Source organism: Rhinichthys klamathensis, unplaced genomic scaffold (assembly GCF_029890125.1).
Source record: "Rhinichthys klamathensis goyatoka isolate OS25496 unplaced genomic scaffold, OSU_Roscu_1.1 h1tg000945l_1, whole genome shotgun sequence".
Lineage (NCBI taxonomy): Eukaryota > Metazoa > Chordata > Actinopteri > Cypriniformes > Leuciscidae > Rhinichthys > Rhinichthys klamathensis.
Genome location: NW_026607270.1, coordinates 143092 through 165385, shown reverse-complemented (window position 1 = coordinate 165385; position 22294 = coordinate 143092). Strand labels below are relative to the sequence as shown.

Sequence of the window (22294 nt, the reverse complement as noted above, 5' to 3'; positions counted from 1 at the left end):
AGATGGCAAAGCTGAATTTTCAGTATCATTAATCCAGTCTTCAGTGTCACATGATCCTTCAGAAATCATTTTCAATATGATGATTTATTGCCCAAGAAGCATTTCTTCTTCTTATTAGGCTACTATTAATGTTGAAAAGAAAACAGCTGTGCTGGTTAATATTTTATATTTGATTAATAGAAAAGTTCAAAGAACAGCATTTATTTGAAATATAAATATGTAGCTAACATAAATGTCATTACTGTCACTTTAGATCAATCTTTAAAAGAAAAATTCGTGCAGTGTAGGGCAGGCCTACGTGATGCCATACTTATAGGCTACAAATACATACATATACATATACATATATGTACTTACATACTGACCCTGAAAAGTGGTCCAAAAGTGTCAAAATGACCCTAATTGCGAATTTCCTTGCTTTCTGCTTTCGGAGACCTTCAGACACACGCCCCTCCCATTAGAGCGAACCTCTTTTGATTGACATGGACCATGCCCAATCAAAACAATGGAATGTTTGTTAGGGGCGGGATTTCCTTCAGCGCTGGATGAGCTGCTGCAGTTCGTTCTAGGTGACACGTACCAAAAGGTGCGATTAGGCCTCTCTAAACTTCAGATAATTATTTAAAAAAGGCTGCATTTCACTATGTAAACATCTTCACAGAGCTTTGGCTAAGCACGAGGACCAAATACAGCCGGATTCGTTACTTTCTTTAAACTGTTGAATGTATTTGGAAAACTTGGGAAACATTTCAGATATATATGTCGTTTGAGCAACAGTCCAGAAATATAATGTTTCAAGAGGAATCTCGGAGGGGACAAAGTTATTTCTATACTGAAGAGTGAAGAGAAAATCATTCCCACGAACGTTTCTGTGGAATCCAGGAGAGGAGGAAACATGGGCAACGGCGTGTGCTCCAGGAAGCAGAAGAAGATTTTCCAATCTCTCTTACTGGTCACGGTGGTGTTCGGGATGATCTATGGTGGGATGGTGTCTTATGAGATGCACAAACAGCTGAAGAGGACAGAAGAGATGGCCCTGAAATATCAGCAGCACCAGGAGTCTCTTTCCGCTCAGCTTCAAGGTAAAAACACACGTCGTCTTGATGACGTCACAGAGCAAGAAACATTCTCCCAAACTTTGGCTACTTACGAGCTCTAAAATGTAGTTTACTGTGAGTGATCTTGCAGGGTATCTTTTGTTTGTGGTGTTGTTGCTTAATGGTCAAAGAACTAGAGAGGTAATCGAAAGTTTTATTTTTAAAGCACATAAAAGAATGTCACATGACAATCTACAAAATGTATTGAATACATTGACTGACATTTCTTGTGTCAAGACCATTTAATGAGAATATAATAGAATGCAATAGAATAGAATGGGGTAACGTTGTCTATTGGTTAAAGGGATAGACATGAGGATGAGTAAATGATGAGAGAATTTTCATTTTTGGGTGAACTACCACTTTAAGAAAGATCTGGGCTGGTAACCAAAAAGTTCCTGAAAAATTTCAAATGACAAAATAATGTCACACAAGCTGTTAAATTGGTGACAAATGTTTCTGAATATTTCACACCTTTATCTTTGAGAATAGAATAGAATAGAACAGAATAGAATGCGATAGATGGGGTAGCTTTTAAAAAAAAGTCACCATAAAATCATAATGGAATTAATAGAATATTGCAGTATTTATTATAAATGATTTATCTGTGCACATATATTTTTTTAAATTCATATGCATGCCCTCCTAATCTTTAATCACTTCTCTGGGCGGGACAACATGTCACTCACACATGACATCACACCAAAAGCAAACCACAAAGATCTAAATGAATTCCCAATGGACAAAATCAAATCCAGCCCTACATTTTTACTTGTTCAAGAATCTGAATATACGTCACTCACAATATAGGGAAAAAAAGATGATTGCAACTTCCGTTTCATGCTGACTTTAAACCAAAGGATTGTTAGATCAAACCATATAAATGATTCCATATAGCAATGTAATCATCTACACGACACTTGACTGACACATATTTAATGAAATACCACGGTTTGCAAACCTTTTTCATGGAATTTAAACAAAGTGTTTTGCTGCAAATCCAACTTTGCTGCAATTCACACAGAACTTGAAACTGTTCAAACTGGCTGTTAACTTAAGGTATTGAAATCCTAGATATGTTTGAGTGTTTTTGTGTGTAGATACTGCATTTTTATGCAGAACATTTTGTTTCAACCTGTGCCTAAAATCACAGTCTTTCATTGTCCCAGTCTTACAGAGATTGGCTTCGCAGTTTGTCTGCTTGTCCAAGCTCAAATAGCTGCAAAAAGGGTACGACGAAATGGCCCTTGTTTTTATATTACCGGTAAATAAAAATATATGTTAAACTGTTGGCATTGACAGATGAAACTATAGTTTTATTACTTTGCTAGATTGCAATATTGAATTAATCATATTTTTCGTTGTCAACACAAAGATCTGACATATACATAATAAATATAAAACAATTAATTATAAATGAATGACTGATTAATCATAATTAATTATTTAACAATTCTAAAATGAAACAATAAAAAATCTAAATCGTTTACTGCAGGATACTTTTTAAGCACAAAAAAAGGTAAATATTAATGGGAATTTATTTCAGAGATATTTTACTCGTAAAAAAATTCTACAGGTGCCAATAATTGTGGCCAACGTGTTTTTGGAGAAAAACATTTATTCCCCCCCTAACCCCCCCCCCCCCCCCCCCCCCCCCCACACACACACACACACACACACTTTCAATTCTTTTACCTCAAAGAAAGGTTAGATTTTTGCTTTTTCTTTAATGAAAGATCAAAAGGATAAACAATCCTATTTTGTACAGCCATTTTTTTTTAATCATATTTACCAGGGGTGCCATAAATTCTGACCACAAATGTAGTTCAGATCTGATTAATATTTTTTTGGAATCATTTTTATATTTGTAAAAAAATATTCATGTGTTTATATTTAACTGCAGTAAGCGATTTAGATTTTTTAATTTTATAACTGTTATATAACTAATTGTAAATTTATAATAAGTTGCTTTACAATTATTATATTTATTTACGTCAGATATTTTTCTTGACAATGAAAAATATGATTAATAATCATTTAAGAAACCTTTTTTATATTTGAAAATATTTTTATTTTTAAATATACAAAACATTATGTAAGATTTAATTTATTATTTTTATTATTTATATATATATATATATATATATATAATTATTATACATTATGCATAGTAATTTATAACAGTCATTAATAATACTTGTTCTATATTCATTAAAAAATAGCCTTGGGTCCCTGAGCCAACATATATTTAATTTCCTAAGCATATGTGCTGCTTATTGTACAAACGATTTTACTTTTGATTGTTATTGGGACCACTAGGAGGTCCTGTGATTACTGCCTTCTTTGAGTCTTAATCACTGCACAGTCTCTTTAATCAGTATAATAAGTACTTGACGTGTCTGTTATGTAATGATGAATGTAATAGGAGGATACAAGACAAGAGGCAAGGCGTCGGAGGATGCATACCATGACTTCACTGTAATAATGCAGTTCAACGAACAACCCACGCTGCTGGACAAACACAAATATGGGGAGGAAAGACTCTGCCAGGCTTAATTTCCTGCAGGCATTTCAGATTTTGCTGGTGTAGCTCATGTTACGTGTAAAAAGAGCAGACGGGTCAACCTTTCAATCTGATGCCATTAGAGAGAAATTAAGAGGGTCGAATGTGGCACTCGACGGGTCAGTGGTTCACACAGTGGGGAAAGTCTTAAAAAATAGCTCAGCTTACTTTACCTTCTGACTATGGTACTGTAAAAGATTCTTGTTGTGAGGAGATTGTGTTGGGGTATCTAGATTTTTTTATATATATTTTTAGCACTGGTGATTTGTTTGCAGGTTAACATGCTATACTTTTTGTTTGACTGTTTGCACAGTAAACCCATGTCAGAAATTTACATCTTTAAATGTATATCTTTTAAAACACGGCCTCTACAGCCATATGGATTCAGAGTCAGACAGATGTTTTTTGTTTATTCTGAGTTATTTTTCTGCATTAGTCTGTTTAGTAAAATCACTTTTTCGATGTTGGGTAGAGCAAAACTATATATTTTCATGTATAATTAAGCTGTATAACTTAACCAATTTAGTGTCATGTCAGCTAGGGATGCAACGATTACAGATTTTGTAAGTACGATTATTGTCTGAGAAATAATCACGATTTAACGATTATCACGATTATTATGCATCAATTAATTTCACAACACTACTAATGTATAATATCACATGAACACTCAACACTAGATTTTAATGTGTTATTTATTGCTGCCACAACACAGTACAAAATTATAAAATGGCTAACAACAATCAATATCTTCCTTTTGGAATTAAAGAGAAGTGCTTTGTAAACATCCAGTATTTTTCTTTTAAAAATTATTTTAATACTCTTTTTTTTTTTATTATTAATCCAAATTTTACATGTGCCTTTAGAAAATCATCTATTATAATCTCATTATTTTGGTTTGTTTGTTTGAAGTTTAAGTAAAAATTATAGAAAGAAACTGAGAACATCTCTCCGTAAGGTTCAAAGCCTATTTCAGAGTGGACAAGGACCAGTTTGATTATATTTTAAGGAAAGTTGGCCCAAGCATCAGTAAACCGAGCTTCTGCTGTGAAACTATCTCTCCTGCGCAACGGCTCTGCAATTGTCTGGTTAGGGACGATTCACATACAGCGCCTGAAAACGCTAGGCGCGCCGTGTTCTCCTTTTTCCAACGCGCTAGGGCGGTTGCGCTCCGGAGGCGTCTGTCGTTGCTAAGCAATCGGTGCGCTTGCGGCATTCTCAAAAGTTGAGATGTTTTTATCTCGATGCGACGCGGACGCGCTTGGAAAAAACGAGCGCGTCGCTTCCATTATGAGCGCGCATAGCCTACCGCGCGCCTACATTTGAAATAACGAACTTGAGCGCGCAAAAGACGCGATATGTGAACAGGCCCTCAGGCGTTTTTTCGGTGGAAATAGAGCGTCGCTGCTTAGTCATAGTGGCTGATGAGCACGGCACTTTAAGCTGGTGCACCGCTGGTGTAACTTTGTTTTCGTTTTGTGTGTGTTAGTTGCAAAAGTTCCGTTCCGTGCAGAACACTCGGTGTAGCAAAGTCTTTACGATTAATTAACCGTGACGTTTTAAAGCGCGGTTAATTGTGAAATCCGTTAATCGCTGCATCCCTAATGTCAGCATAGGACACATTATTGTGTTTGAAAAAACACACATGGTGCATTACTCGGGTTTCAAGACACTGTCTCAAAGACATTTCATTGTGCCATATGGTGAAAAAAATGGCTTGCACATATGTGAGATGACAGCCGAACACATTTGTTTGCATTTTTGCATAGACCAGAAGTTCAAATATACTGTAACTCCCAACTGTAGCTGAAAGATTGCCAAGAAATGTATCAGCTAAATTTAAATAAACTTTCATTGCACAAAACTGTCATAGACCTTTGGATTATGCATTTAAATTTTAAAGGTGCTATATGTAACTTTTTGACTGTACTAAAGCATAAAAATACCATTATATGTTTGCAGAGATTTAGGGAACATGCTAAGTTCACATACTTATATGAAAAATGTTTCTCTGAAAATGCTGCAGCCAGTTATTTTACTTACTTTTGGTCGGAATGTCCGTTATAGAGGGAATGCATTAACGTCACTTTCCCGCCGGAACACGCCCCCCTCAGCCGGACTGAGTGGCAAAAGAGCTGCTGCGTGACTGGAGTTAATAGGGAAAACTGCGAAAACGCGAGTAAAACAAACTATTATCAGTTTAGACTAAAAGTTGGACTCGATATAGTATTCCTTACAACTTATCAAAGATCCAGTGATCCATGGATATTGACATGCAGCCAGGAATCGTGTTTCCTGACATTTAGATGTGCCTGATTTCGACGCCGGGGAAATAAATTAAGATAATTTGCCTGTAAACGTTTTATATAAATACAATATAGATAGGTCTAAATCCGAGGGATCACTTACATTAATGTTATACTGTATATCATCATATCGTCCAGCCCTAAAACTTGTATAGTTTTTTGTCCGTGTTTATTTAAAAACATCCAATTATGCAGAATATAGTCTGTTCTGTAGCTTTTTGCAGTCTGTAAAAATATACAGTACCTCAGATTTCTGGTCAAATCTAGTTGTACAGTCAATCGCAAAGCTCTTTCCCGTTTTAGATGTGTTTTTTGTGTGTTTTTCGCGGCATTCACGCTGAAAACAAATGCTGCCGCTCAGTCTTTTTGCCACTTGTGGGCGTGACCGCATCCACTCCGGCCGACGGTGACGTCATGCGCATACCCTCTATTGTTTCGGTCTGTGTGATCCCGCCTAGTGGCAATTTAGCCAATAGTATTTACAAGTCTTGTTCACTCAGATATACATCATTGCTTACGTTACATGAGTGCCCACACTACTGGCAGAACTCTTAAAACGTGTTTAAAAAAAACAGCCGAAGCCTTTGATCACTTGGAGTTTGCAATGGAGCTGATTTATTATTTACAGTTTTTTGCCCCCTTATGAATTTAGTTGTGTCCCAAATGACGCACTTATACACTATGTACTTATGCAATATGTACTCAACCGTGTAGTGTATATGAACTTTATATGGTTATTTTGTCAATCACCGTCAGAGTCTGATTGGCCCTCCCCTCCGCTACGTAATTAGGGACTTTAAGCAACAGCTGCTGATGGAACGGCAACGGCAGCCGGAAGTAAACTGTTTACTGCCGTAGCTAAAGAACGCAAAAATCACTAAGCAACAGTAAAGAGTACGGCGTAGGGGATAATTTAATCATTTGACAAAATACAAATAAAGAAAGTTATTTTAAAAAGCAGGAGAGGGTTGCTTTGGGAATTTAATGATATACAATTACAATGCCACATACCATAAAACATAACATTAACTTTCTTAATCTTTCACGTAGTAACGACTACGGCAAATCAGCTGTTCTCCCGTAGTAGACAGTTACAGTAGAACGTCGCGAAGTAGCAGCATGCTCAATAGAACGCCAGAATGCCGTTGCCGTTCATCTAGAGTCTGTTGCTTAAAGTCCCTAATGCCGCGCATGCGCAATAGAACACCAGAATGTTCCAACAGTAAGTTACCGAAAAAGTAACGCAACGCATTGCTTTCCAGAAAAAGTAACAAATTACCGCAATTAGTTACTTTTTATGGAGGAATACAATATTGTAATGGATTACTTTTAAAAGTAACTTTCCCCAACACCGGTCAACACCAATACAAAAATGTATTTTTCTCTCTTTCTTCCTGTCAGTTGTGTACGAGCATCGCTCTAGGTTGGAGAAGTCTCTTCAGAAGGAGCGGCTTGAGCATAAAAAAGCCAAAGAAGGCAAGTTTGTTTATAATATATGACAACATCAGTGACTAATTGATGAAGAGGAAATGATGAAGTCTAATGACATCCTGTAGCTTGCAAAGCAGCTATGTTATGCCAAGTGTCAAGTTAATAAGATCCTAAGAGTATTTGGACTTTTAAGCCACACTTAAAATGTATGAATGTCTTTGCAAAATAATATCATGTAATAGTTAATTAATTAGCATAATAAGTATTGTATTTGTCTCAGCTGTAATACTTGTTTTTGCCTTTTCCTCACAGATTATCTTGTGTATAAAATAGAGTCTCAGCAGTCTCTCAACAAAGAAAAGGTATGTTGTTTTGAGAGCTACAACATGAAGAATGTTTTTTTTTTCCAGTAAAAATTGGAGTTGTAAAACTAGATGAAATGCAGGGAAGCTAATTTTTTGAGAGAAAACATGCACTTGCCCTGCAGTCAAATACTCATCTGGTTTTTTGTATGCAAACCATACATTTCTCGAATATCACAACCTGTGGCTTTCCTGCATGGCATTTAGAGAGACATGATGCCATGCTTACAAAATGACCAGGTTTGTTTGTATTTGTTTTGTTTACAGCAAGATGCCAGTGTCAGGTTTAATTCTCTGCATTCCCAGCATCAGATTTTGAAGGTCAGTTGGAAAAACTGTATGTAACTGTATGTAAAATGCAGTATGTCTTTTCTTCCCACGGCAAACACAGATAATTCACTGTTGTGTGTCTGTGTGTGTGTGTTTACCATCAGAACCAGCATGACGACCTAAAAAAGCAGTATTACGAACTACAAGAGCGACATCAGCTACAAGGAGATGAACACAACAAGGCATTAGATGAACATAAACTGAGACTTGGCCAGCTTCATCAGACCAAAGTGTCTGAGATTTCTAAGCTCAAAGGTATCATGTTCTCGCCATCTTTCTCTTAGCAATAACACCCTGGCAACCACCACAAAGACTCTAGCATCATGTTGCCTACTGGTGTCTTTATGGTGGAATTGAAAGCTACAGTCATTTCAGCTGCCTCTCTCAATCTCTTTCTTTCCCAGAGAATGAATTAAACCTACGTGAAGAAAACAAGCAGTTGAGAAAAGCTCATCAGGACATCTATGTGCAACTTCAGGATACCAGGGTAAAACCGAAAAGCCCTATGGGTCTTTTTAGAGCAGTAGTACACAAAATATGTTTTATGGTTATTATAGATAATTAACCCATGCGTACTGTTTGCCACAGTTAAAGGGGTCAATCTTGTGAAAATGCCCCAAAATTCACAAACAAACAAATAAATAAAATTAGAAAATATATTTAGCATGAAGAATCATATTTCAAGACCATTGATATATATATTTTTTTTATGAAAAGAAAAAAGCAAGTCAATAAATAAATAATTCTATTTATATCTCTGTTACTGTATATTTAAATATAATGTTTATTAACCATATATAATATAATGTAATACATTTGATATTTAGTTGTTTGTTTATTTAAAATATTCTAAATGACATCAGTTCAACAGATTTGCAATGATGCAATTGTTACCGTTTTACCGTGCTTATAATTGAAATTCAAAAATGATAATTATCAGTTTAAATAATATGTGATAAAATAATCACATTACAAAGGGAGAAATTGTTATGATTCTGAAATAATTTCACAGTGCAAAAAATGTAATGGTTCTTAAAAATAGACTTTTTATGCAATATATATATTTTTATTTTTGTGAAATGTTTTTGAACATTTTCATAAAATTCACCTAATTAGAATTCAAATTTAGTCTTAATTTCCATGATCCATTTTATTGCAGATCAGGCAATTGTTTTATGATGATAATAATTAAGCTTTATCACACAGTCCATACTAATATTCAGTGTGGTTATCCTGAATGCTTGTATTTGAGCTTTGCCTGTGATGGTTCCTCTTGTAGCAACAGCACAAGAACCTAAAAACCAGCCACAACCAGCTTGTGTTGACCCTGGAGGACCACAAGAGTGCGCTAGCTGCGGCACAGGTTAGGGTGTGTGTGTGTGTGTGTGTGTGTGTGTGTGCATGCGCTTTAAGCAGGTGCAGGAGTGTGTGTTCTGTTCCACTGACAGCTCAAATGCCATGCAGAGCATATCCTGTGGGAAAGACAAGTCAAGTTTCACAGAGGTCATGTAAGCAGCAAGCAAATAATTTAGTGTAATAAAATTAGATTGCATGCATTTTCCACACTTGTTAGTGTCATTATCTTAACATATCAAACGCTTACTGTAAGTTGCAACAACTAAGTTGCTTTTCCTGTGCAATTTAGGAGTGTTATTTATGTGGCTTCATCCCAAATCAGTCGCCTATGACGGTAACCATGATGGTTAGGATGTTGCCTATGTAGGAAGCAAGGTTTTGAAACAGAGCTAATATGTTTTATTATATTTTCTGCAAAGCACTGGATAGAAGTAGAAATGCTCTCAGTGTGAAAGCAGCGCATGATCCTGCTGATTCAGTTAGACTGCAGTGCTGCTTATGCAAGCTTGTCAGACTGGACAAAGTCTGCGTTTCAAGTCCGGTCGCATTCCACAAGGCCATTATGATCTCTTGCACACAGTCTCACTCTCGTTTCTCAGAACTTCTTGCCCTTGTTTGTTTAGCATGCTAAAATGTGCATGACTCTGATAAGCCATACATGCTGTACGTCCTGTTTACTCGCTCTTTCTCTGTGGCTTTGAAAAACCAGATGTACAGATGCTCGTTAATTAGAACTGTCATTATCTGCTTTCCCAGGATGATAGAGAAGCATGCTGGGAGGCATTGGGTTTAGTGTGTGTGTGTGATACAGAGTGATATTTTCCTTCCATATGCTGGCAATACTTGGCATTCAAACAGAAAAGAAAACGGGTACCCTAGTGAAGAAGGATTGGGAGAAAGGTTAGGTTAGGATTGCAGGATCTTGGGTATGAGTTGAGGATGATAAAACAATAGTATGATTTAAAGAATAGTCTTTTGAAGTCATACATTTGCATTGTGTGACCCATATTTGAAGTCTTTATTTAGTTTTCTTTGAATGTTGATGTACAAGAACCTACAATGTTTAGTATCAATGACATTAAACATTTTCAAAGACCTACATTTAAATTCAATCATTACCAATTTTGAAACCAGAACAAAAAATAATATGCTTTTGAACATAAATAAATAATTTGAATATAAATAAATACATTTGAAACCATGTAGTTCTCTAGTATTCTTTCAATTAAATACATTTTGCTTTAAAACAAACTTTACTTTCTAAAACAAAATCTTTTATTTTAAAAGTATAAATATTAAATGATTAAATATGTATTAAATTTCAAATATATAAATACAATAATACCATATTGGTTTTTTTCTTTAAATAAAATTAAATCAATTTTGCTTTAAGTTCTAAATAATATGATTAAATTAGTAAATAAAATGAAAAACCAAGTAGTTTTGTAGAATTTTGTCAATTAAATAAATGTTGCTTTAGGTTCTCAATTCATTATTCAAGTAATTATGCAATTATTGATATACACTCACCTAAAGGATTATTAGTAACACCTGTTCAATTTCTCATTAATGCAATTATCTAATCAACCAATCACATGGCAGTTGCTTCAATGCATTTAGGGGTGTGGTCCTGGTCAAGACAATCTCCTGAACTCAAAACTGAATGTCAGAATGGGAAAGGAAGGTGATTTAAGCAATTTTGAGCGTGGGATGGTTGTTGGTGCCAGACGGGCCGGTCTGAGTATTTCACAATCTGCTCAGTTACTGGGATTTTCACGCACAACCATTTCTAGGGTTTACAAAGAATGGTGTGAAAAGGGAAAAACATCCAGTATGCGGCAGTCCTGTGGGCGAAAATGCCTTGTTGATGCTAGAGGTCAGAGGAGAATGGGCCGACTGATTCAAGCTGATAGAAGAGCAACTTTGACTGAAATAACCACTCGTTACAACCGAGGTATGCAGCAAAGCATTTGTGAAGCCACAACACGCACAACCTTGAGGCGGATGGGCTACAGCAGCATAAAACCCCACCGGGTACCACTCATCTCCACTACAAATAGGAAAAAGAGGCTACAATTTGCAAGAGCTCACCAAAATTGGACAGTTGAAGACTGGAAAAATGTTGCCTGGTCTGATGAGTCTCGATTTCTGTTGAGACATTCAGATGGTAGAGTCGGAATTTGGCATAAACAGAATGAGAACATGGATCCATCATGCCTTGTTACCACTGTGCAGGCTGGTGGTGGTGGTGTAATGGTGTGGGGGATGTTTTCTTGGCACACTTTAGGCCCCTTAGTGCCAATTGGGCATCGTTTAAATGCCACGGCCTACCTGAGCATTGTTTCTGACCATGTCCATCCCTTTATGGCCTCTGATGGCTACTTCCAGCAGGATAATGCACCATGTCACAAAGCTCGAATCATTTCAAATTGGTTTCTTGAACATGACAATGAGTTCACTGTACTAAAATGGCCCCCACAGTCACCAGATCTCAACCCAATAGAGCATCTTTGGGATGTGGTGGAACGGGAGCTTCGTGCCCTGGATGTGCATCCCACAAATCTCCATCAACTGCAAGATGCTATCCTATCAATATGGGCCAACATTTCTAAAGAATGCTTTCAGCACCTTGTTGAATCAATGCCACGTAGAATTAAGGCAGTTCTGAAGGCGAAAGGGGGTCAAACACAGTATTAGTATGGTGTTCTTAATAATCCTTTAGGTGAGTGTAGATTGCAATAGTTTTCTTTCTGATCTGGATGTATTTCCCCCATGATGGCCTTAAATCTCTTTCTCTTCTGCCTTGCGTAAGGGCTCTTGATTTTGGCTTGCTGTGTTTGTTGCCTGTTTCAGCTAACCACCAAACCAACGCTCAAGTAACTTTTCACCAGTGTATATGAAGCCTTTTCTCTGATGTGTGGTGTTGTACTGATATAATGGGTCTCGATGGGTTCCAGGTTCAGGTGGATGAATATAAACAGCTGAAGGAGACGCTCAGTAAGATGCCCAGTCTGAGACATGCTGCAGGGCAACCCCAGCAACATGAAGCTGTTCAGCCCGTCCAGAACGAGAACGCAGAAGAAAACAATCAACCACAGGATGCTCAGCCAGAGGTATTGAAACTGTTTATCCATCATGCATTCAAAACTGAGGTTTTCCCCCACTCATGTCGCTGGTTTAAATGGTGAAGAATGAGATCTGTTTCATGTGGATCTCCCTCAGATGGAGAAACACCACGAGGACGAGAAGCCTCAATCGCACCACAGGGAGGAGGTTGGCGAAATGGGAGGAGCCGAGGAGAGGAGGAGAGAGCTGGCAGAGGAGGAGATGGAGCAGGCGGGACAACCTCAGAAACTAGAGGAGGAGTTTGATGTGCCGCATAATGAAGTGGAGGAGGAGGAGCCACAGGCCAACCAACCAGATGAAAACGCGCTAGAAAGGGAGCAACGTCACGTTAAAGAGGTCAGAACTCTTGCGACATGATTCTGAATGCAAACATTAGATAAATTACCAATAAACTAGTATGACTACATTAGCTTTCAAAAGTTTGGGGTTGGTAAGATTTTTTTTGCTCCCCAATGCTGCATTTATTTGATCAAAAATACAGTAACAAATGTAATAATGTAAATCATTCATATTACAATTTTAAATAACTATTTTCTATGTAAATACATATATTTCAAAATGTAATTTATTCCTGTGATGGCAAACCTGAATTTTCACAACATTACTCCAGTCTTCAGTGTCACATGATCCTTCAGAAATCATTCTAATATGCTGATTTAATTCGAATATGCTATTATTATTATCATCATCATCAATGTTAACAACAGCTGTGCATTCTTCATTTGTTTTGTAACATTATAAATGTCTTTACACTCACTTTTGATCAATTTAATGCATCTTTCCTAAATAGATGTATTAATTTCTTTAAAAATAAACATACATACAGACCCAAAACCTTTGAACGGTAGTCTAGCATAGTAAGCTGCCTACCTAGACATGTTTAGCCAATTGGTCAGAAAGACAAAACATTTTGTTTTAAATGTTTTTTTTTATCAAGTATTAATTGAAAAAAGTTCCATCTAATTTAAAACACACTATGGCTATGTTCAGACTGCGAGCAAAAATTCTTTGCATATGCAGATTTAGCATTTTCCATAAAACACATGAAATCTGTTCTTTCAAATCTGATTCAAACCACATTTGGAGTTTGTGTGAAATGCGATTCCAAACAGATTTTTACAAATGCATCTCAGTCTGGACACTGGCTGCTCAAATCAGATTTCAAATTGTCTTATGCATCACTCTTAATGTGACACACAACGCTAACGTTAAAACCAGTGACGGAAATGTCGGAAATATTCATACATTCATAGATATATACCAGTCTCCTCCGTCGCTGAGTTTTTCTTGTGCGACGGAAGAGTTCTGCACTGAGACTCAATAGGGCGCTTATTTGGAGAGCGAGATGATGCTTTTAATTTTTCCTGCATCATTTGAAAGCCTCATCACATACGTTGGTACGTTTACGTTGTTACCTAAGCAACCCATGCAGATAGGTTGGTTATGTCTGGAGTGGACACACAAATCTAATTTGATCACTTGCAATTAATAGTACTGACAGTCTGCTTGAAAAGATTTGATTTGAGAAAAAATCTGATTTGATGTTTTCATTCTGTATGTTTTCGTTATTATTATAAATATTGAGATGTTATCTTAGCCAGTCCACCTCCCTGCATTGTCCTCCAACATTGAACTATTTTCCCATTGTAAGGCCCTCACTCTTCTGTTCTGCCCCCAGGTGGCGCCAGCGCTGGTGGAGCGGGTGAAGTCTGCATACGAACAGCAGCAGGAGCAGCAGCGTCTGGCTGCGCAGCTGGCGGAGGAGCGCAAACAGTTGCACCTGCGTCAGGAAACCCTGCAGAAACAGCAGCTGCAGCAGCAGAAGGAGAGAGCGGAAAGATTACGTCTGCAGAGAGAGAGAGAGGAACAGCTGAACAGAGAAGCCGATCTCAAAGATCAAAAACTCCAGCAAGAGATGCTCCGGTCAGAGGCCCTCCCTCGAGTTATACAGTTATTAAAATAAATATATCATAAAATATTAAAAAATAATAAGCATTTGTAATTACATGTATTTTTAACAATACTTTTTGCAGTAATGAAGAATGGTCATTTGTGCGTGTTTATTTGCTATGCCAGGAAACTGCAATGATTTATTTTATAAATCCTTTTATTTTCTGTATTTACCAGGAAAAAGGCACAGTATGAAAACATAGATGCTGATATAGTCCAGGGAGAAGAAGATCCACAGATAGCTGAGGAGAAAGGTGACAATTTATGTGGTTTGTCGTGATAGCAGTGCTACTTTTTACTCGTGGTGTCTCAAAGTGATTTCTTAAATGTTTGGTGCAATTTTAATATCTGGGACCAGTTGTTCAAAAGTAATCTGATCGGATTGGATCTTGGAAATTGGTTGTTGAAAAGAAGGGAAAAAAGGATTTTGAAATCAGATTAGATCACAAAATCCAATCTTGGATGCCAAAATAGATTGGGATACCTTTGATTGAAAAAATCTGGATTATCCTGATCTCAGCAGAAGGGTGGATTTCAGGAACAAAAATGTAATAAAAGTTTAATACTGGTCAATGAAATATATATATATAGACATTGATATTTTTATTTTGTTCTTGATTAGTTTAACTGTAAAGTAATAAAGTAGAAGTAAACATTAGGCTACCTATTAAGCCTTTCAGTACAGTAAAGTAAAAAAATAGATTTTAGTGCAATAAAATAAACAGCTGTTAATATATATATATATATATATATATAAAATTATATTTAATTTTAAGTTTTTTTTTTAATTTTTTTTAAATCACTGTATATAAACTACATCAACACAATCATCAGAGATGAACCAGACAAAAGTATTTTCTAACAATTATTGCATGCATATTTGTTTGTTTTTGTTCTGGGTCACATGAGGGGCTACGGAAACCCTAAAGGGACATAGAGATGGGAGGAAAAATTAATATTTTATGCTTTTGTGTTCTCTCGCAAGAAGTAAAATGGATTACCTGATCCTGGATAGCAAAACATGGGATTTCCAAATCAAGATAATTTTGATCCAGATTAAACATTTTGAATAACTGGGCCCTGAGGATTATACTTTTGTATGTCTCTGTCATGTGTAGAGGAGAACGTGCACCATGAGGAGCCAGGGCAAGGTGAAGAGGAGCATGCTCAACATGAGGATGAGGTGTGTTCCCTTATGATATTATAAACGCATATACAAGCACCAGTATTCATATAAACATGGCTTGATTCTTACTTTTCCCAGGGAGCACATGTGCTCCTAAGTTTAAAAATGTAGGAGCACATTAAAAAATGTATCAAATAATGTATATTTCCAAAAAAGTACACTAGATTTTTAAATATTTCTGCTTCAAATTGAATTGAATAATTCTGTAATTATAATATATATTATAATGTTGGACTTTAATTATAATTATAAACAAGCTCGAAATACACCGGGACTCTTATTTTGAATTTAGTTTTTATATTGCTGACTGCTTTTTCAAATAGATGAGGTATATAAAATATGCTCTCATACAACAATCTACGACATGTTACATTATTACAAAAATAATATAAAAACCATAAAGTAAACATTGTCATAAGCAATCTATTCGCATAAATCCTTAGTATTCATTGATTGCGAACTGCACTGAAACCGAGAACCTGTAGAATGCACAAAAGCACAATTATTTGACTTTAAACAATGCAACGCTCATATTTATTTAATTCAGTCATCTCCTTTTGAGATTTAATAATCACTGGCACAGGCTGTATCATATGAGTCCATTTTTTTTCTGTCCCCAAATTTAAAATGTATATTTGTTTGTTATATCATGTAACATATTTAAGACAAACGTGAGTAATTTAAGCCATTGTGTGTGAACGTGTACTGATGATAAATACTTCAAACTTACAGCGACCTGTAGGAGCAGATGTTGATCCAGAGGACGACCCCAACAATCAGGGTGAGGATGAGTTTGAGGAGGCAGAGCAGCAGCGGCATGCCCATGAGGAAGAGGAGGAGGAAGAGCCAGCACCCGTAGACAACCCCGACATGCACCTGGCCGTAGAGAATCAACACCAGCCGCCTGCTGAAGAACAACTGGTGGTAAGCAACAGGTTCTTTGCAGCTGAAAGGAGTCTCCTAACCAGCAGACGTGACATGTTTTCAGCATGATGTTTTACTAGGTGTGGGAAACGAGATTGTGGACCAATGAGTCTTCAGTGTTGGTGGAGCTATACAGCATTTTTTGTATAAAAACAAAAAACAGACTTGCAGTGATTTAGTTTGGGAATCTGACTGTTGCCGACATCTAGGGGATTTTTATGTTATGCAACTGAGAATGTCTGAATTTTTGTGTGTTTTGTGCAGATGGCTGGAAACCCAGACCAACAGGAAGATGCTCTGGATGAGCAGTACCAGGAAGATGGCGATGATGAGGTCAGATAACAAAAGCAAAACACACACACAGTCCTAAAAACAAAAAAAAGAATTATTTGTTCCCTAATCGGGATGGCTTTCTCTCTCCAGGCTCAAGATGAGCTGGTTGAAAATCAAAAGCATGAGGCGATGCGAGAAGGAGGAGACCCGTATAATGAGGAGAATGCAGAACAGGTACAAAATATTTATAATTTGTGGCTGTTCAGAAGAGGTTTGCTGATCAGACTTATACCTGGACAATGATGAAATAAATAAAAAATAGTTTATTATTTTTGGAAAAAAAATTATTCAGCAAGGATGCATTAAAGTGATCAAATAGTAAACACTATTTCAAAAGTGACAGTAAACACTATGACAATGATACAGAAGAAAAATCTTTTGATCTTTCTATTCATCAAAGAATTCTGAAAAAAAAGGCATCACAGTTTCCATAAAAATATTAAGCAGCACAACTGTTTTCAACATTGATGATGATAATAATAAGAAATATTTTATGAATGTTTTATGAAGGATCATGTGACACTGAAGCCTGGAGTAATCATGCTAAAAATTCAGCTTTGCCAACAGAGCAACACATTTTAAAATATTTTAAAATATATTAAAATAGAAAACGGGTCTTTTAAATTGTACACATATTTCACAGTATTACAATTTTGATCAAATAAATACAGCCTTGCTTAGCAAAAGAAACTTCTTTCAAACATTTAAAAATCTTACCAACCCCAAACTTTTAAACAATGCTTTATGCATATTTTGGTGCACCGTGTAATTTTTAGCGGTGGCCAGTAAACTCTAGTGGTGAGGTTGCGAATTGCAACCAACAGAAATGACGGTGGCCGACAGGAAAAGATGACGTCGTCTGAGACAGCAGAGAGTAGCCAGTTAAGCGATGAGGTTTCTTTACAAAGATAAAATAAGAAATTAGGTTAACTTAATTATTCAGTAAAACGATGTTATTTAGAATATTATTGTTACTTGTTCATCATTGTGTCAGTGTTTTATTCGCTGACTTTAGCTAGCATCTTTGCACGATGAACAACATAGTGACAAGACGTGTTTGTCCGTTTAGGGCCACTGTAGAAACATGTCGGCGCATTTCAATGTAAGAGGACCCGCGGTGTATGTAGATAGAAATGGCTCATTCTAAGGTAATAAAAACATAACGGTTCAATAAAGGACAAGTTCGGTATTTTACACTGATGAAATAGAACGGTTAAGATTGAAATTTGGACACATGCTGCTGGCCCGAGAATTTTCGGTTTCTGTGGTTGCATAGGTGCACTGGAACAATCCTTCATAAAACGCATTAAACTTTAGTTTACAAAGACGTGAAACTCACCGAGGGGTCTGGGGTGTTCACTGATATGCTCGCACAAAAATCGCTGCAAAAGATGCTTTCCAACAGGTTTTATCGTAGTTTTTGTCCAACTTGGAAAATTCTCGGGCCAGCAGCATGTGTCCAAATTTCAATCTTAACCGTTCTATTTCATCAGAAACGATCTTAAAACAGGGCTTTAAGTGTAAAATACCGAACTTGTCCTTTAAGTAGGCTAGGGGCCCTATCTTGCACTCGGCGCAAATGACTTTGTACACTGACGCATGTATCATTCCTATTTTGCACCCGCGCAAAGCGGGCTTTTCCCTCCACAGACACACGTCGGTTAACTAAGGCCCCATCCACACTACTGCGTTTTAGTTTAGAAACGGATAATTAAAACGAATACGATCTCTGTCCACACCAGCGTTTTAGCTGCGTATTAGAATTGATCTCCGTCCACATTAAAACGACTGAAAACGCGGATCAAGTGACCATTCACCAACACTGGGCATGCGCGTGCCGTTGTAAACACAACTTCATTGATAAAATTATCCCACCATGCTCTGGGTTAACCCCAAACCGACGCTCCATGTACGGTCAACGCCGCCGCTGCACACGGGAATTGTCACAGATCGCTCGAATAATAGCTTGACTCCGGCACATGTAGGCAGTTATAGCGTTGTAAAATGCAGAATTTACTTGTACAACAGCTGCTAGCAAAGATATACGCCATGACTGATGACACCCAATCATAGAGCCGAGCGTGAGCCTCTACTACGTCATCGTTTCTAAAGTCCTCCGTTTGGACCCGTCTACACTAAAACGCCCTCCGGAGATTGAAAACGAAAAACGGATCGGCAGCGTTTCTAAACTTCTTCGTTTTGGGTCTCCGTTTTTGCCGTTTTAGTGTGGACGGGAGGTGCAAACGTAGCAAAAGATCTCCGTTTTTAAACGAAAACGCAGTAGTGTGTACGGGGCCTAAGAAATACACTTGCGCTCCCCGGGGCGGTTCAGCGCAAAGAGGAGGCGTGTTCCGGCGCAAACTTTCCCTCATGCTATTTTGCTGTTCTATAAAACAAATGCGCCACTGACCAGAAAAAGCCTAGTCTAAAGTCAGTGGCGCGTTGCGCGTTGTTCATTATGCTATTTTAAGGGCGCATGCTTGGCCATAATCAATGTAGCGTGTGCACAACGCGCATACACTTTGATTCTCTCATCTAAGCAGCAGTTTTCATTTTTGCAAATCATACATTATTACGATAGATAGATAGATAGATAGATAGATAGATAGATAGATAGATAGATAGATAGATAGATAGATAGATAGATAGATAGATAGATAGATAGATAGATAGATAGATAGATAGACAATTTATTATAAAAGCATACATGTAGCTTATACATTTACCCAAATTATCATACGGCTGTTTAACAGAAGTTAATTTGGGTGGGTTTCTCCATCCCTAATGTCACTTCTCTGTGTTTTACGGCCCTGACGAGAACGTTGCTCTCCTCGGCTGTGAACCGCTCCTGGCGCGCGCCTGGCAAATCCGCCGTTATAATAGGAATCCGCTTTAGAACAAGCGCGCCTGCTCTTAAAGGGAATGTGAGATGACGCTCTGATTGGTTTATTTCACGTTATGCCCAAATCACACCTATGAATAATGAAGCTACTTCAGACCAACCCCTTTTAGATTTGCGCCAGGCGCAAGAGTCATTTATCCCGCCGGGAAAATAACAACAGCGCCGGGATCCGCCCACAAAGTTACTTGCGCTTTGCGCTTTGACACTTGCGTTTCAGATCGTTAAAATAGGGCCCTAGGTCTCTATACACCACTGAAAACATAGTTATGTATATGATATTGCATTTCTGTCTACAGATCCTCCTAAATATTACACAGTACACCTTTAAATACATTAGAATCTGTTAAGCATTATATATTTGTTAATTGTAGTGTTCATTTAGTTTCTTGTCAAAAATGTAGAAGGCAGGACCATGCATCTTTTGTTAAGCTGTCTGTTGCAAGACAACAATTTTATGGTCTCTGTCACTGTAATGTATCACAGAGAGTTATGTAGTGCTTACGTGTGTGTACGTTTTCACTTATTCTTTTGTACAAGCTGCCGCTGTAACTGTAGACTGGTGGCAGTGCCACAGTTGGGTGAGTCAGATCGATTGCAAAGTCCTCCACGGTGTTCAGTTACTGTCCTGAGTCCAGCTCCTCTTTAAACATCCATCCTCCATTTTCACCTCATCTCTTAAGCCCCTTTCACATAGAGCGTTGATCCCAGAAAATTGCCATAGAAGTGCTAGATGGCCTTCTGTGTGAACGCAAACACGTCCCAGGATTGATTCTGGGATGGGGACCTTAACATTGCTGGGATTAGTCCAGGAACGTTCATGTTGTTGTAAATAAACAACAAAGTTTGCACATCAACATCTAATGCCTGATCAGCTGCCATGTTGTTTAAAGCAATGCAAACACTTCCATTGTTGTACCACAACACTAGCGTTTTCGACGCATACATTACACATCACGTCTTTACGGGATGTGTGTGAACGCACGCACAGATTCCAGAAAATCCTTGGCAGTGTGGATGAACAAATCAAACGATCCCGGGACACATTATCAGTGTATATTCCGGAATCTCTGTGAAAGGGGCTTTAGATTTAGGGAATGTTCTTCATGCTTTATTCACGTCTGTGCACTTTTAAAGTTACAGTTCACTCAAAATGGAAAAGTCTGTCAGCATTTACTAACCATCATGTTGGCCCAAGCCCATAGCTGTGTCCAAAATCGCATACTGTATAGTAGGTACTACATTTAGTTACATACTTGAAATGTAGTTAGTATGATAGTATGATTTAAATTCGGACATACTACATCTACCATCTTGTCACTGCCTTGTGACCTAAGGCGTCAGTTATGTCGCTGCTTCACTGCCATTCACAAACCCTCTCCTGTGTCCTTCTGGGATAGTAAAGTGTCCAGTGGATGCACACTTGGAAGTAGGAGGTCATCCGGGTACTTTTCAGCTACTGTTTCATGAGTACTATGAATTCGGACAAACTACTCAGCTAAAATAATGTTTTTTTTTTGCCTACTATATAGGCATATTCGGATGCAGGGCATCACTTTATTTCTTATGTGAAAGAAATTTGAGGTGGTTAGTAGCAAACGAGCAGACTCGATGCTTGAGCTCAGACGTGTTAGGTGTGTGTAACAAACATCATACTTGATTGTTTTTATATAAATCTTTTCTCTTTTTTTTGTATCTGTACAGGAAGAGGTCAGAGGTCAGGTTGTGAAGGAGGATAATCAGCTCGCCCAACATCACAATGAGGAGAACTATGAGGAAGAAGAGGAGGAGGAAGAAGGCAACGGGGATAAACCCCCCATTCGCAGGGCAGAAATGTGAGGCGATTGAAAGGAAGGACAGCCAATCGCTGCCAAATTTGGATTGGGTTTCCCACACCATCCTCTAAACATTGTGCCGGGAGATGGCTCTGTTGGGTCGTTCTGATGAATAGGAAATCTGATTTTCTTCCAGTTTGTGTAACTCTGAAACCGAGATGCACCAAAACGCCCAACCACACAGAGCAAACACCTGCTGTCTGCCTTTACTGTACGTCTGTCTGTCATTTCTTCTTCTAAGGAGCAGTGAATAAGTTCAGTTTAAATGCTGTTATATCTTGCGTTTGATTTCTTTGGCTGGACGAAAATCTGAAAGCATAGATTTCAACCACCAGAAACTCTTGCACTGAAACATTTTTGTTCAGTTGGGGCTCCACATACAAGAAATATTCCATTTTAATATTGGTCTCATTTTAAGTCAAGACCGGACAGGCAGCAGTCACCAATCCGCCTTAAATCCTCACCTGGTCCTGCCCAAACTTGTGTTGGTAATTCATCCATCTTGTTGAGGAAAAATGCAACGCAGAAATATTGTATCATGGGTGAGTTTGACAAGGTGCTTGGGTCAACAGATGTCACTACATTAATGTTTACAT

General features: G+C 37.6%; 1 protein-coding gene across 2 annotated transcripts; it reads left to right on the top strand.

Moving 5' to 3' along the window:
- Nucleotides 1-539: 539 nt before the first annotated feature.
- golim4a (golgi integral membrane protein 4a) lies at nucleotides 540-22090 on the top strand. Of its 2 annotated transcripts, XM_056244220.1 has the most exons (16): nucleotides 541-1082; nucleotides 7368-7442; nucleotides 7710-7759; nucleotides 8027-8080; nucleotides 8194-8344; nucleotides 8494-8576; nucleotides 9369-9452; nucleotides 12403-12558; nucleotides 12668-12907; nucleotides 14250-14494; nucleotides 14699-14775; nucleotides 15640-15704; nucleotides 16440-16631; nucleotides 16896-16964; nucleotides 17055-17138; nucleotides 21568-22090. In XM_056244220.1, the coding sequence occupies exons 1-16, from the start codon at nucleotides 896-898 to the stop codon at nucleotides 21700-21702; spliced, it is 1947 nt and encodes a 648-aa protein (XP_056100195.1). In that variant the 5' UTR covers nucleotides 541-895; the 3' UTR covers nucleotides 21703-22090. The 2 variants fall into 2 exon arrangements, with proteins under 2 accessions (XP_056100196.1, XP_056100195.1); XM_056244221.1 differs by lacking the exon at nucleotides 9369-9452 and having other exon boundaries at nucleotides 540-1082.
- Nucleotides 22091-22294: the final 204 nt, after the last annotated feature.

What these genes read in the sequence shown, in the direction of transcription:
- golim4a (XM_056244220.1), top strand. Translation starts at nt 896, where the DNA reads ATGGGCAACGGCGTGTGCTCCAGGAAGCAGAAGAAGATTTTCCAATCT. An exon ending in TCTTTCCGCTCAGCTTCAAG is followed by an intron (nt 1,083 to 7,367) that starts GTAAAAACACAC and finishes TCTTCCTGTCAG; the next exon opens with TTGTGTACGAGCATCGCTCT. An exon ending in GTGCGCTAGCTGCGGCACAG is followed by an intron (nt 9,453 to 12,402) that starts GTTAGGGTGTGT and finishes GATGGGTTCCAG; the next exon opens with GTTCAGGTGGATGAATATAA.